The sequence below is a fragment of the Loxodonta africana genome, chromosome 26, assembly GCF_030014295.1.
Source record: "Loxodonta africana isolate mLoxAfr1 chromosome 26, mLoxAfr1.hap2, whole genome shotgun sequence".
Taxonomy (NCBI): Eukaryota; Metazoa; Chordata; class Mammalia; order Proboscidea; family Elephantidae; genus Loxodonta; species Loxodonta africana.
The window spans coordinates 43989979-44002898 of NC_087367.1; the positions used below are offsets into that span (position 1 = coordinate 43989979).

At 42.8% G+C, this 12920-nt stretch overlaps 1 protein-coding gene across 3 annotated transcripts in view; it reads right to left on the minus strand.

Moving 5' to 3' along the window:
- Window positions 1-12920, minus strand: part of EPHB1 (EPH receptor B1) — a 438525-nt gene that overhangs the window by 136885 nt on the left and 288720 nt on the right. For all 3 annotated transcript variants that reach the window (XM_023538823.2, XM_010599498.3, XM_064277288.1), the window contains one exon: window positions 7812-7936. In XM_023538823.2, coding sequence (XP_023394591.1) covers window positions 7812-7936 — 125 coding nt within the window. The remainder of the gene's footprint in view (window positions 1-7811; window positions 7937-12920) is intronic.

Consider the following 12920-nt stretch of genomic DNA (forward strand, 5'->3'; position numbering starts at 1 on the left):
ATGATCATCTCAATCGATGCAGAAAGGCATTCAAAAAGTCCAACGCCCATTCCTGATAAAAACTCTCAATCAAATAGGTACAGAAGGGAAATTCCTCAACATAATAAAGGACATCTATACAAAACCAACAGCCAACATCATTCTTAATGGAAGGAGACTGAAAACTGTCCCCTTGAGAACAGGAACAAGACAAGGATGCCCTTTATCACCACTCCTACATTGGGCTGGAAGCCCTAGCTAGAGCAACAATGCAAGGAAAAGAAATAAAGGGCACACAAATTGGTAAGAAAGAAATAAAACTGTCCCTATTTGCAGATGATATGATACTATACATAGACAACCCACAAGGCTCCAGGCAAAAACTACTGGAACTAATAGAAAGATTCAGCAGAGTAGCAAGATAAACATACAAATATCAGTTGGATTCCTATACATCAATAAAGAGAATGATGAAAAGAAAATCAGGAAAGCAATACCATTTATAATAGCTCCTATAAAAATAAAATATTTAGGAATAAATCTAACCAGGAATGTAAAAGACCTATGTAAAGAAAACTACAAAACACAAATGCAAGAAACCAAAACAGATCTATGTAAATGGAAAAACATACCATGCTTATGGATCGGTAAACTCCACATTGTGAAACTCAATTCTACCCAAAGCAATCTACAAATGCAATGCAAATCCGATCCAAATACCAACAGCATTCTTTAACGAAATGGAAAAACTTATCATTAACTTTATATGGAAAGGGAAGAGACCCCAGACAAGTAAAACACTACTGAAGAAGAAGAATAAAATAGGAGGACTCGCACTACCTGACCTCAGAACCTACTATACAGTTACTGTAGTCAGTACAGCCTGGTACCAGTGCAATGACAGACGCATTGACCAATGGAACAGAATTGAGAACCCAGATGTAAATCCCTCCACCTACAGTCACATGATCTTCCACAAGGGCCCAAAGTCCACCAAATGGGGAAAAGACAGTCTTTTTAACAATGGTGCTGGCAAAACTAGATGTCCATCTGCAAAAAATGAGACAGGACCCACACCACACACAAAAACTAATTCAAAATGGATCAAAGGCCTACATATAAAACCCAAAACTATAAACAGCATAGAAGAAAAAATAGGATTGATGCTAGAGGCCCTAATACATGGCATAAAGAGGCTACAAACCATAAATAACTATACACAAACATCAGAAGATAAGCTAGATAACTGGGATCTTCTAAAAATTAAACATCCTCATGAAAAGACTTCACAAAAAGAGTAAAAAGAGAATGTACAGACTAGGAAAAAAAATTTGGCTATGACAAATTCAACTAACTCCTAATCTCTGAAATCTATAGGAAAATCCAATACCTCTACAACAGAAAGACAAATAATCCAATTAAAAATGGACAAAGGATATGAGCAGACACTTCACCAAAGAAGGCATTCAAGCGGCTAACAGATACAGGAGGAAATGCTCGTGATCACTAGCCATTAGAGAAATGCAAAACTACAATGAGATAGCATCTCACCCCAGTATTACCAGTATGAATCAAAATGACAGAAAATAACAAATGTTGGAGGGGAAACTGGGGCAAGGGAGAACGAAGAAAACCAAAGACATAAGTGAAAGACTAGACCAAAGGACTAATGGGGCACAGCTAACACAGCCTCCTCCAGACTGAGTCCAGCAGTACGAGATGGTGCCTGGCTACCACCACTGACCGCTCTGACTGGGATCACAGTAGAGGGTCCTGGACAGAGCTGAAGATAAATGTAGAACAAAATTCTAACTCACAAAAAAAGAGCAGACTTACTGGCCTGAGAGACAGTGGAGAAATATCGAGAGTCTGGCCCCCAGACACCCTTCTAACTCAGCACTGAAGTCACTTGTGAGGTTCACCCTTCAACCAAAGATAAGACAGGCCCATAAAACAAAATGAGACTAAATGGGCACACCAACCCAGGGGTAAGGACGAGAAGCCAGGAGGAGACAGGAAAGCTGATAATGGGGAACCCAAGGTTCAGAAGGGGAGATCGTTGCCACATCGTGGAGTTGGCAACCAATGTCACAAAACAATATGTGTATTAATTGCTTAACGAGAAACTAACTTGCTTTGTACAGCTTCATCTAAAGCACAATAAAAAAATTAATGATAAAAGGACTCAGGCAAGTGATTAGACACATGTTGAGTGTGGGTGGCACCGGGGGCGATGATCAATGACTCTGAAGAGTTGTAAGGGACCACAGGTTTGAGGCCAGCTCCACTGACAGCTGAAAGTTACAAAGAGGCCCAAACTCACCCTAATGGAAGGGGATACCTACCCACCTCTGAAAGAGGCTGCTCTGCCCATTATTTGATTTTTTGATCTGTTTAACAGATGATGTCTTCCCTCTCCTCAATGAGGGATTCTGCAGAAAGAAGGCTGTCTACTATACAGGCGGTGCCATCTAGAACACTGGTCATTACTGTTTCAACACCCAGGAGAGAGATGTGAGATCTCAAACTATGAAAATCTCCTGCCCACCTTGCTGATAAAGATAAAACCCTATTCTGTAAATTCAGTTGGCTTTACTGGACTCTGACGGAATCATGCACTGCTCGAATTAAGTGAAGCACTGGATGGGCAGCTTTTTTACAGAAAAAAGTGTTTTGATGTATTGGTATTTGGATTGCGAGGATAAGACATTAACCCGTAATCACTTTAGAGTCTACACTTTCTTCAAGGAGTTTAGTGATTAAAATGAGCATGAGTCCTGGTGACCCGCACATTCATTAATCAACTCTGGGAAAATGAGTGGGAGCAATGGACAAGGTTGTGCCCCCCCTCTTTTTTTTTTTTTTTGTCGTTTATGACTGATTTAATAAGTGTTTGGAAGAGAGAGGATGCAGCTATCTTGAGGGCGGAGACCACATATCTCTTATTTCTCCATCCCTAACATGCAGCACAGGGCTGGAACCACCTGGGTGCTCAAGAAGTCAGTGCTACATGAATGAATAAACAGCACACTTCAATCCAGTTATTTGAATCAATCGATTGAACACAAGATATTGCCAAGCTCTGAAAGAGTTTCCATGAGAAAATGATCCTAAAATTTGAAGGGTAAAAACTCCCATGGCCTAAACCAGCCTGTCCTAGCCCAAACAGTTATTATGAAGAGCGAGTAAGTGTCTAAGCACTTAATCATCTAGACAGCTCAGAGCAGATGTAGATGCTCCTCCCATGGTTTGCCTATAAGCACTGACACCAGGAGTGAAAAGTGCTACAAGACAGTAAACAAGAGAGAATGATGAATGGAAACGTATTAAAATGGGGAAGGAGATGAACATGGTAGAGACTCTGGGAGTGTCATCAGCTCGATGGCATATGAGCTCTCTATTAATGAGCTGTTGGAGGAGGCTAAAGTATCATTGATTCTATTCACAGAGCTGAAATTGAAAGGCATCCCAAGAACAAATGGAGAAGATGGTGTGGGGCATTTTTTCAGTGGTCGGCAAAAGCTAATGTCCATGAGCCAGACACCTGTTTTTGTAAATAAAGTTTTATTGGAACACAGCCATGCCTGTCCATTTAGATATTGTCTATGACTGCTTTCATAATGCAATAGCAGGGTTGACTAGCTGCTACAGAAACTGCATGACCAAAAGCCTAAAATATTTATTATCTGGTCCTTTACTGAAAAAGTTTGTCAATTTCTGGCTTAGATGAAGGGGCTGGGGCATCTCTGGGAGAGAGGAAGTGACACAGGACAGAGGGATGGTGGGTTTAGATTTTTTGGCCTGATTCCAGGGCAGCTGCTGGGCTGAGTTTTATTGGTGTTGGTATCTTCTAAAGACCAGGATTCTATGGCATGTGAAGTAAGTGGGCTAATAAGGTTACAGATCATTGTGGTCACAAGCATTGAGATTTAAAATTCAGACGCAATCGCTTGTTTTAGGGGCCACAGAAATTTTGAGATCCTCAGCATCAAAGGTGATTGCAACCACTTCTGTATTGAGCTCAGAAGGTTCTACCCTTGAAACATAATAGAAAGCCTACAGTCATGGTTCTGTGATGCCCTGCCTCTGATCTGTGTCATCACAGGTAAGTAATTTAATCTTTCTATGACTTGATTCCATTATCTATAAATTGGGTACACCAGGCTTTCTTTTTTCTTTTAAGCATTAGAGCTAATATATCTGTGTATCTGGCACATAATCGGTACTGAATATATGGTGAGTTATTATCATTTGGTTATTATATCAAAACATTTCACAGGCTGATGCCTTTTTCTTTAGTCATATTAGAAATGGTCAAGCAATGTAATGGATTTTAGAGCCAAGCACTTTATAAAAGAAGAAGAGTTCTAAAGTAACATACCAAATGGTAACCAAGGCTTCAGCAAAGGCTCTTCTGTGTTCCCAAAACAAGCATTCTATCCTCTAGAGTGGGGACAATAATATGCTTCACTGAGGTGTGCAAGCTGCCTCAGGCACTGAGCTGCTGTGCATGTGTGTCTGTTAATAATTAGTATAAATTACTGAGAAGTAGGGAGGTGACTTAAAACGGGAGAATTAGCTTCTTTCACAGCATCAGAAGTGGAGGTTAACCACAGTTTTTCAGGGGAGGAGGTTTGAAAGTAAAGAGAAAGGCAGTGGAGCAGCTGGGATGGGAAGCAAGGGGTCAAGGTATAGGCAACAGCTGCATGGCTTTGGTCCTGAGCATATTATTAAGCCCTTCGCTCCTGTCCCAGCTGCCTACTGACAGGACTGCCCTTGGCACAATAGATAAGGAGGAGAAGCAGGTGGTCTCATGCATCCAGCCCTTTCTCAACATTGCCACTTGCTTCAGGGCAAAGAACTCAGGCTAGTTTCCTCACTCAGTGACCTTGGGCAAGTGTTTTGTTAAACTTTGTAGGTAAGTTTCTTTAGTCATACCAATGATACTAACATTTGCCACACTGGGTTGTGAGCGGAAAGTTAGATAATGTTTATGAAGTCCAAGCCATTCAATAGGTGCACACTAGGGAAAATCATTATTATTTTTCTGAGATGAATTATTATTTCAACAGGGCTAAAAGTTCATGTATGTGTGAAAAGGGAGGATGGGTAGAACCTTGCTGAAGACTCTGACAGCACATCATATACTGGCCACACATGATGCTGTATGGAACCCTTAGTCAACTTTGGTAACAAAATGAGACCTTCTGGTCAATTGGTCCAAACGGATATGGTGCCTCAGTCAAAACATTTTGGTAAGTCAAAACTTATTAACTGACAAAAATATCTAGCGTATGTTGTTGGTAGGCACTGTGGAGTTGATTCCGACTCCTAGTGATTCCATGTGACAGAGCAGAACTGCCCATAGGGTCTTCTTGGCCATAATCTTTACAGGAGCAGATGGCCAGGTCTTTCTCCCACAGAATTGCTGGGTGGGTTTGAGCCACCAACCTTTCAGTTAGCAGCCAAGTACTTAACCATTGAACAACCAGGGCCTCAAATTCAAAGTCAAATGGATGTGTAATCAACTCAACAGAAATAGGTTTGGGTTCTTATGAATCAAGGTAGTTTAAATTACCCCCAAATTCACTTACTTTTCTGAATTACTGTCTAAAAAAACCCTGTGTTCTCTAAATATTAGAGAACTATGCCTGGTCCTCCACCTGGCTTTCAAGTTCAGCCACAGTGGCTAAGGGCACTCCTCCTCACAAACCAAATTGGGGATCCACCTTGCCCTCTGCTTTCGGAGAGGCAAATTGCTGTCATTTTACACGTGTGAGAACTGCAACCCAGAGTGGTTAAATAATTTGACCATGACTGCATCGCATTAGAACATAGGAATCCTGCTTCCCAATGCAGTCTTGGTCCACTATTCAACATTGTCTTTGTCCTTGGTCCTCTTCTTATTTCCACTGACCCACTGATGATCTCATCTAGGCTCATGGCTTTCCATGCCGTCTATATGCTGACAACGCTCAAATGGACATCTCCAACCCAGTTCTCTCTCCTTCTCTCCAGATGTGTATGTCTACCTGCCTACTTCACATCTCCACCCCTTACAGACATTTTAGACATAGAACTGAACTCTCTAGAAACATGCTCTGCCCACAACTGACCCCTTTTCAATCAACAGTGGCTACACCCTTCTAGTGGCTCAAGTCATAAACCCCTGACACCCAAAATCCAACCTGTTGGAAATCCTGTTGGTTCTACCTTTAGTTTATATACGTGGAAATTTATTAATTTTTGCTGGCCATCTGATTCAAACTGCCATCATCCTTGGCTTAGATGATTGTAGATACAGCAGGTCTATTTTCAAAAGAGCATCCTGACTGACCATTTTAAAATATAAGTCAGATCATGACCCTTCTGTGCTCCTAACCCTTCTATGGCTTCCCATTTCAGTGGAAAAGCTCAAGTACTCAAGGCCCAAATCACTTCCCCTCTTACCTCTCTCACCTCTACTTCTCCATTGCTTGTCTCACGTCAGTCATGCTCATATCCTTCCTGCTGCATGAATCATCAATTTTGATACTGCCTCAGGGTCTTTGCATAGGCTGTTGCCTCTCCCTCCCCCAGGTATCTACTTCACAACAGCCTCACCTCCCTCAGGCCTTTACTTAGATCTTACCTCCTCAAAGAGGCTTAACTTCACCATTCTATTTAATTCTATAACTTGGTCCTCCTCCAGACTTGACATTCTTGATCCCATTTACCTTGTTCTGCTTTTTCTTTTTTTCCTTTACATTAATCATCTTTTAACATATGATTTCCTTACTTACTGTCTGTCTTCCTGTGTTGGAAAGTAAGGCCCTTAAGAGCAGAGATATTCTGATCTGATCACTAATACACCCAGAATAAACAAACAAAAAAAAAATTCATCACCATCAAGTCGATTTTGACTTATAGCAACCCTATAAGACAACAGAACTGCCCCAAGTTTCCAAGGAGTGCCTAGTGGATTTGAACTGCCTACCTTTTGGTTAGTAGCCGTAGCTCTTAACCACCATGTGGAATAGTACCTGACAAAGAGTAAGTAGGCACTCAATAAATATTTGCTGAAAAAAATAAATGAGTGAATCGTGTGTTTTTACAAATAATGTGTTGGGTCAGTATAGAAAGCACTGTCTTTTCCTGAGATTTTGCAAATGCTTCAGTCCACCATGGTGGGAGGGAGGCTCTCCTTCCCCCACAGAGAGACCAAGGACCAACTCCAGAGGGTCCCCTTTCCTTTTTCTTGGCAGTACATGCCCTGCCGGAGCCCCCAGCAACAGCTGCTAAAAAGCAGTCAAGGATGATAATATATAAATTTCTATTTCTACTAATTTTTATCTCATCCTTTTAAATTTCCATTTACATGTTTTCTAACATGTTTCATTTACATGTTTTCTAACCTCCATAAATTTATTAGTGCAGTAGTACGTGCATACATAGAATTTGTAAAACTTACACTGGAGATACATGATCAAAAAGTCTGAGAACCACCTAAGTACAAAGCCACAAAATCTTTTGAAGATTTAGGGGCCACCTGGCAGTTCTGTAGTGTCTGCAATAGCATAGCAAACCTGTGAAGAGGAAAATGAGTTTGTTTCTGCCCATGCCATCCCAGTGAGCTGTTCAGACAGCAGGGCAGAGGGTTGGAAGTTTCTTTCCTCAGTCAGTGCAGAAAGTGTGTGGGCTGAGGCTTTTGCAGGGATCCCCTGGCCTCCATCACCACATCCCCCTCCCTCAAGAATTCCTCCACCCTGCCTCCTTATAGCCTCAGCTTCCCATCACCCATGGAACAGTAGCTGGCCCTGGATCTTGCAAACTTGCAAGGGGAGCTGGCTCACCTTCTCATAGTATCGGATCTCATAGTCAAGGATGATGCCGTTGGGCTGCTCCGGCTGGGGCCAGGACAGGGTGATGCTCCTCATGGTGGCACTGACTTGGTGCATGATGGGAACAGTGGAAGGGGCTGTGGAGAGAGGAAGAAACAGGGAAGATAAACAGGCTCCTGATTACATGACAAGTGCCATCTTTTGGAGACAGGCAGGGAGAGAAATGCCACTGGGTTTGAACCCTGCCCTGTCTTCTTCAGCAGAGCCTGATCTGTAGAACTTCTCTTGGGTCTTGCAGAATAAGCGGAGTTTGGATAAAAAAGGAGAGATAAGGTGATAATTCAGGAGAAGAGAATGTGGGAGAGGGCAGGGGTGAGGATGGGCATGGTGTTTTCATAAGCAGGGAAGAAAATGGCTTGACCAAAACAAGGATTGGCTGGACAAATCAAAGGAAAACAATGTGGCCTGGGGAAGCCAGAGACAATTAGGGAGGTAATGACAACCAGGACAAGGAGACTAGGCATTGCACAGTAGGAAAACAGGAGCAATGGAATGTTTTTGAGCAGGAGTAGAGCAAGATAAAAAGGTGTAGAAAGAATCTCAGTCTTGAGGTAATGTGCTGAGACATAGCAGAGAAGAGAAACTGGAGGCAAGGGATGACAGCCAGAGAGTGGAAGTGATCAGTGCAGAATTATTATGCAATATGAAGGAATGTTCTAGCAAAAATCGCTTTCTGAAACTCCATGCAAGATTTTACTGTACTCCAAAAGGAAGAGAAGAATATCTCTTAAGAAGACATGAAAGCAGACCAACAACAGAGGTACTGTCAAGAGTTTTCCACATGAGGACATTTGAAACAAGGAGCTCGCAAATGAAGAAATGATACAGAAACCAAACATTTGGAAACAGGATAATAATTCCAAAATCTGCAAAATGATTCCAAAATCTGTTAGGAAATAATACTGTTTATTTCCCAATTCAACATTTACCACATGGTATAAGTAAAATGAAAACAGTCTGGAAATAATAAATGAGGGCTGTCTTTCTAGGGGAAGAGGTGGGTAATGAATGAGGCTTCAGTATGTGCTCTGCTCAGGCTGTTCCATTCAGTCCTGGCACTTCTGCAGTGATGAAGTTTGTTTCCTCACTTGAACTCCACTTCACAAGGGTTTCTCTGGGAACTGTGGAAGAGTGACATTTACTATCCTCAATTTAACAGATTCTCCTCCAAAATCTGGACCTTAAATTACAGAGTACTCTTCCGGGTGGCAGGGGCCCTGGTCACTACATTCTCCACCATTCATTGAGCTCTCAGTGAGTACCTACTGTGTGTTGGCCACTGTGCCTGGGGGTGGCGATGCAGAGCATTTGTTCTGAAGCTGCTCACAGCCCAGGGGTGCCAACAGAGAGAGCCCAGTGTGAGAAGTGCTGAGCTGAGGACTTAGAACCAGTGTGCACCTGAGACTTGGAGGACAAGTTAGCATAGTTCCCATCTGAGAGCTGGTGTTGACCATGAAAATGAGCCTCTCAGATCCACTCCTGGGAGTGTAACTGACTAAGGTCCTCAGCTGCTTGGCTCTGAGATCCATTATTTTGTTCACACAGAAGTCATCTTCCCACAGGCTGCTCTCAGCCAACTACTAAGCTTGGCAGGGATACTATGAGGGCTCCTTTGATGGGCAACTTCGGTTCAAGGACTCCCCACTGCCCTCACCAATGCTTTCTTGGACAGCACAACAGTCTAAGTCTCTTCCTACCCAATCCACCTTCCTCCCCTTCCTGTGGCCCAATCCTCTCTCAGCCTCTTCTGACTCCCACCCCATCTTCCCTCACATAAATCTCCCACACAGCAAATCCCGTCTTGGTGTCTTGCAAGACTGAAGGGGGAGCTGGCTTACCTCATAGTACTGGATCATAGCTTTCTTGGAGAACTTGAATTAATCCAGTCCTAAATCCTCGCCCCCCCCCCCCCCTAAAATTTCCCTCTCGAAGATTCACTGTCCAGCTCCTCCAGTGTTGGGAGGCTCCCTGTCTCTGGGCACTGCTGCTCCATACTTGGGTCCTACTCACCACTTCTGTACATCTTCCTTATCCTAACCTAAAATTTGTCTTCTTCCACTAGGTAGGTCTACCCTGAATTGTTCCTGCTAAAAAGAATGGCCAATTACTATGAACATTACTCCCATGAAATGCTGCTACCCAAGGTGGCTCATTTCCAAAGAGGACCCATGTTACCTACATCCATCTTTAGGTGTGAGACCCAGAGGTGAATCCAATTCTTTCTCTGCCCTTTGAGCAGCAAAGATTAGAGTAAAACTAATGTCTACCATGATCTGTGTATTACCCCCCTTATTAACGTGACCTTTGGATCAACAGCATATACCTGCTGTTTGATTCTGAAATCAGAGTCAAATCCAACATTGAGGTGTTCCCACGGTATGCTCCTCATCTTTTGTCATGGAGTTGGCTTTGGCTTTTGGCTTTAAGACAGGGATTTACATGTATCTCTCTACCTTTATAGTGTTAAATTTGGCCTATTAATCTAGCAAATTGAAATAATTTGGGATCCTGATTCAGCCATCAACTGTATTTTCTCTTCCTCCCAGCTTAGTATCATGGCCCAGGTTTATAATTAATTAATTAGTTAGTTAATTAACTAAACAAATATTTATTGAACATCTACCATATGCCAGTGACCATTCTAGGTTCTAGAGATACAATAGTGAACACAATAAAATTCTCTTCTGTCACAGAGCTTACTTTCTAGTGGAGGGGTTGGGAGACTAAATGTAAATGCATAAACCACAAGGTATGTTAAAAGCTATTTAAAAAATAAAGCAAGGTAGAAGAGCTATGAAATGCCAGAATACTAGAGGCCTGGAGAGGGCTGCGGTTTTAAACCATGAGGTCAGGGAGGGCCTCCCTGAGAAGGTGATACTTGAGCATACACTTGAAGGTAGTAAGGGAGGGAGCCAGGCAGATACCTGGGGGAAGAGCATTTGAGATGGAGCAGCCAGGACCAAGGTTCAGATCTGGGAGTGGCCGCGCGCTTCAGAGGAACAGCAAAGAGGCCAGTAGGACTGGAGCTGAGATGAGGTTAGGGGAGAGTAGGGCCGTGCAAGATGCTAAAAGGATTTTGGCTTCTACTTTGATGAAATGGGGAGTGAGGGGAGGGTTGTGAACAGGGGAGTGACATGATCTGACTTTCACATTAACAGTATCACATCTGCTGGGTTGCAAATAGAATGCAGGTGGCTGTGGAAAAGCAGAAAGACCTATCAGAAAGCTATTGCAATAATCCAGCTTCTAGATAATGCTTAATTGGATCAGGCTCATAGCAGTAGAGGTGGTGAGGAGTGGAGGTGGTCAAATTCTGGACATCTTTAGAATGCCTTGATGGATGTGGGGCATGGAAGAAACAGAAGAATCAAAATGAATCCAAGATTTTTGTCCTGAGCACCTGGAAGAGTGGGGCTGCCATCAACTGGAATCAGGGAAGACTTCAGTAGAAGTGGTGTTGGCAGAAAGCCTAGGAGCTCGGCTTGGATCTGTTAAGCGTGAGAGCTCCTTTAGATACACAAAAATAGAAGCCGAGTGAGCCAGTGGATGTATAAGAGGTCCGGACTGTAGATAAAATATTTGGAGATAAAGGCATCAACATCTCAACACCATATAAAGCCATGAAACTGAAAGAGATCACCAAGAGAATGAATATAAATAGAAGACGACATTAAGATTTGGGAGATGAGGGAACAGCAAAGCAGTCTGAGAAAGGCCAGTGAGGTAGAAGGAAAAAGCAGGAGAATGTGATCACCTAGGAACCAAGTGGAAATAAGAGTTCCTAGGGTGAGAGATGTGTTAAATGCTGCTGCTGAGTCAAGTAAAATGAAACTAAGAATTGAGCCCCCCCAGTTTAGCAACAGACTAAATGGTTAACAGTGTGGATGGCATGTTGTCACCTTTCACAAGACCTTGTCCTGCATTCTGAGCACCATGGGAGAGGAGAAAGGAGGCTCAGGGAAGGTGAGGCAGAATCCGGAAGTCAGTCCAGGTCATTTGGTGATCCTGATAGATGCAGCCAGACAGGCGATGGACAAAACACTCCTGACAACCTTGCCCACCTCCTACAATGTACAGGATAGAGCTCGGGCTCGGGAAACACAACTTACAAGTTGTTAATTAGATGAGTACCACATTGGTGTTCAGGATCAATCTGCCTTGAGAGCTGAGGCATCATGCACTAAAAATTGGAAAGATTAATTCTAACAATACAAAGAATTTGATGGATTTCACTCTTCTTCGAACACTGAGCCAGGCCTGGTCTAAGCACTGGGAACAGAGGGACAAGCAAGTCACAGCCCTGTCCTTAAGGTCCTTGGAGTTCAGTTGCGGGTCAGATCGTAAAGAGGCGATCACAGAGCAATCAATAGCCAAAATCCATGGAGAGGTATCCCTCCTGTTATGACAGATGGCAATGACCTCTCTATGCAGCCCATCAGCAGCTCACAGATCCTGGAGAAGCTGTCAGAGGATGCCAGTCATCACTGCCCCATGCCTGCCATCTCTCAGATTTATAGCAATGCCACAATAGTCACAGACCCCATGCCAGGCTTTTAATTCTCATGCAGGTCACTCTAAATATTTTACATTTTAATTGAAATGGGTTTTAGCACATGAGAGAAAGTAAGAAAGTACTTCTTCTTGAAAATCAGGGCAGCTTATATTTGGTGCTCTGCCATTGTGATTATCTACAATGGTTCTTTTGTTTCTTTCCTTCTATGTGCAAATGCCATCTCTGGAGTTGGTGTTTTAGGTGCTATAAAACCTTTAAACAAAACAGAAAATAAAAGCAAGCACCAGGATCTACTCAGATGCCAACTTCTAGCAGAACTAAAGCAGATTCAAGAGAGATGGGAAGATCAATTCAAAGAAACAGCCCCTGTGACCCAAGAACACAGAGGTTTCTGTAAGTCCTGGTCAGTCCCACCTTTCTCTACAAACCTGCATCCTCAGACGAAGTAATATTTTCTCTCCCTCACAAGTATTCATAAGGCTTTTGACTAAATTAAACATTCTATTTGGAGAAGGAAATGAAAATCAAGAGTTCACAAAATTATTCAA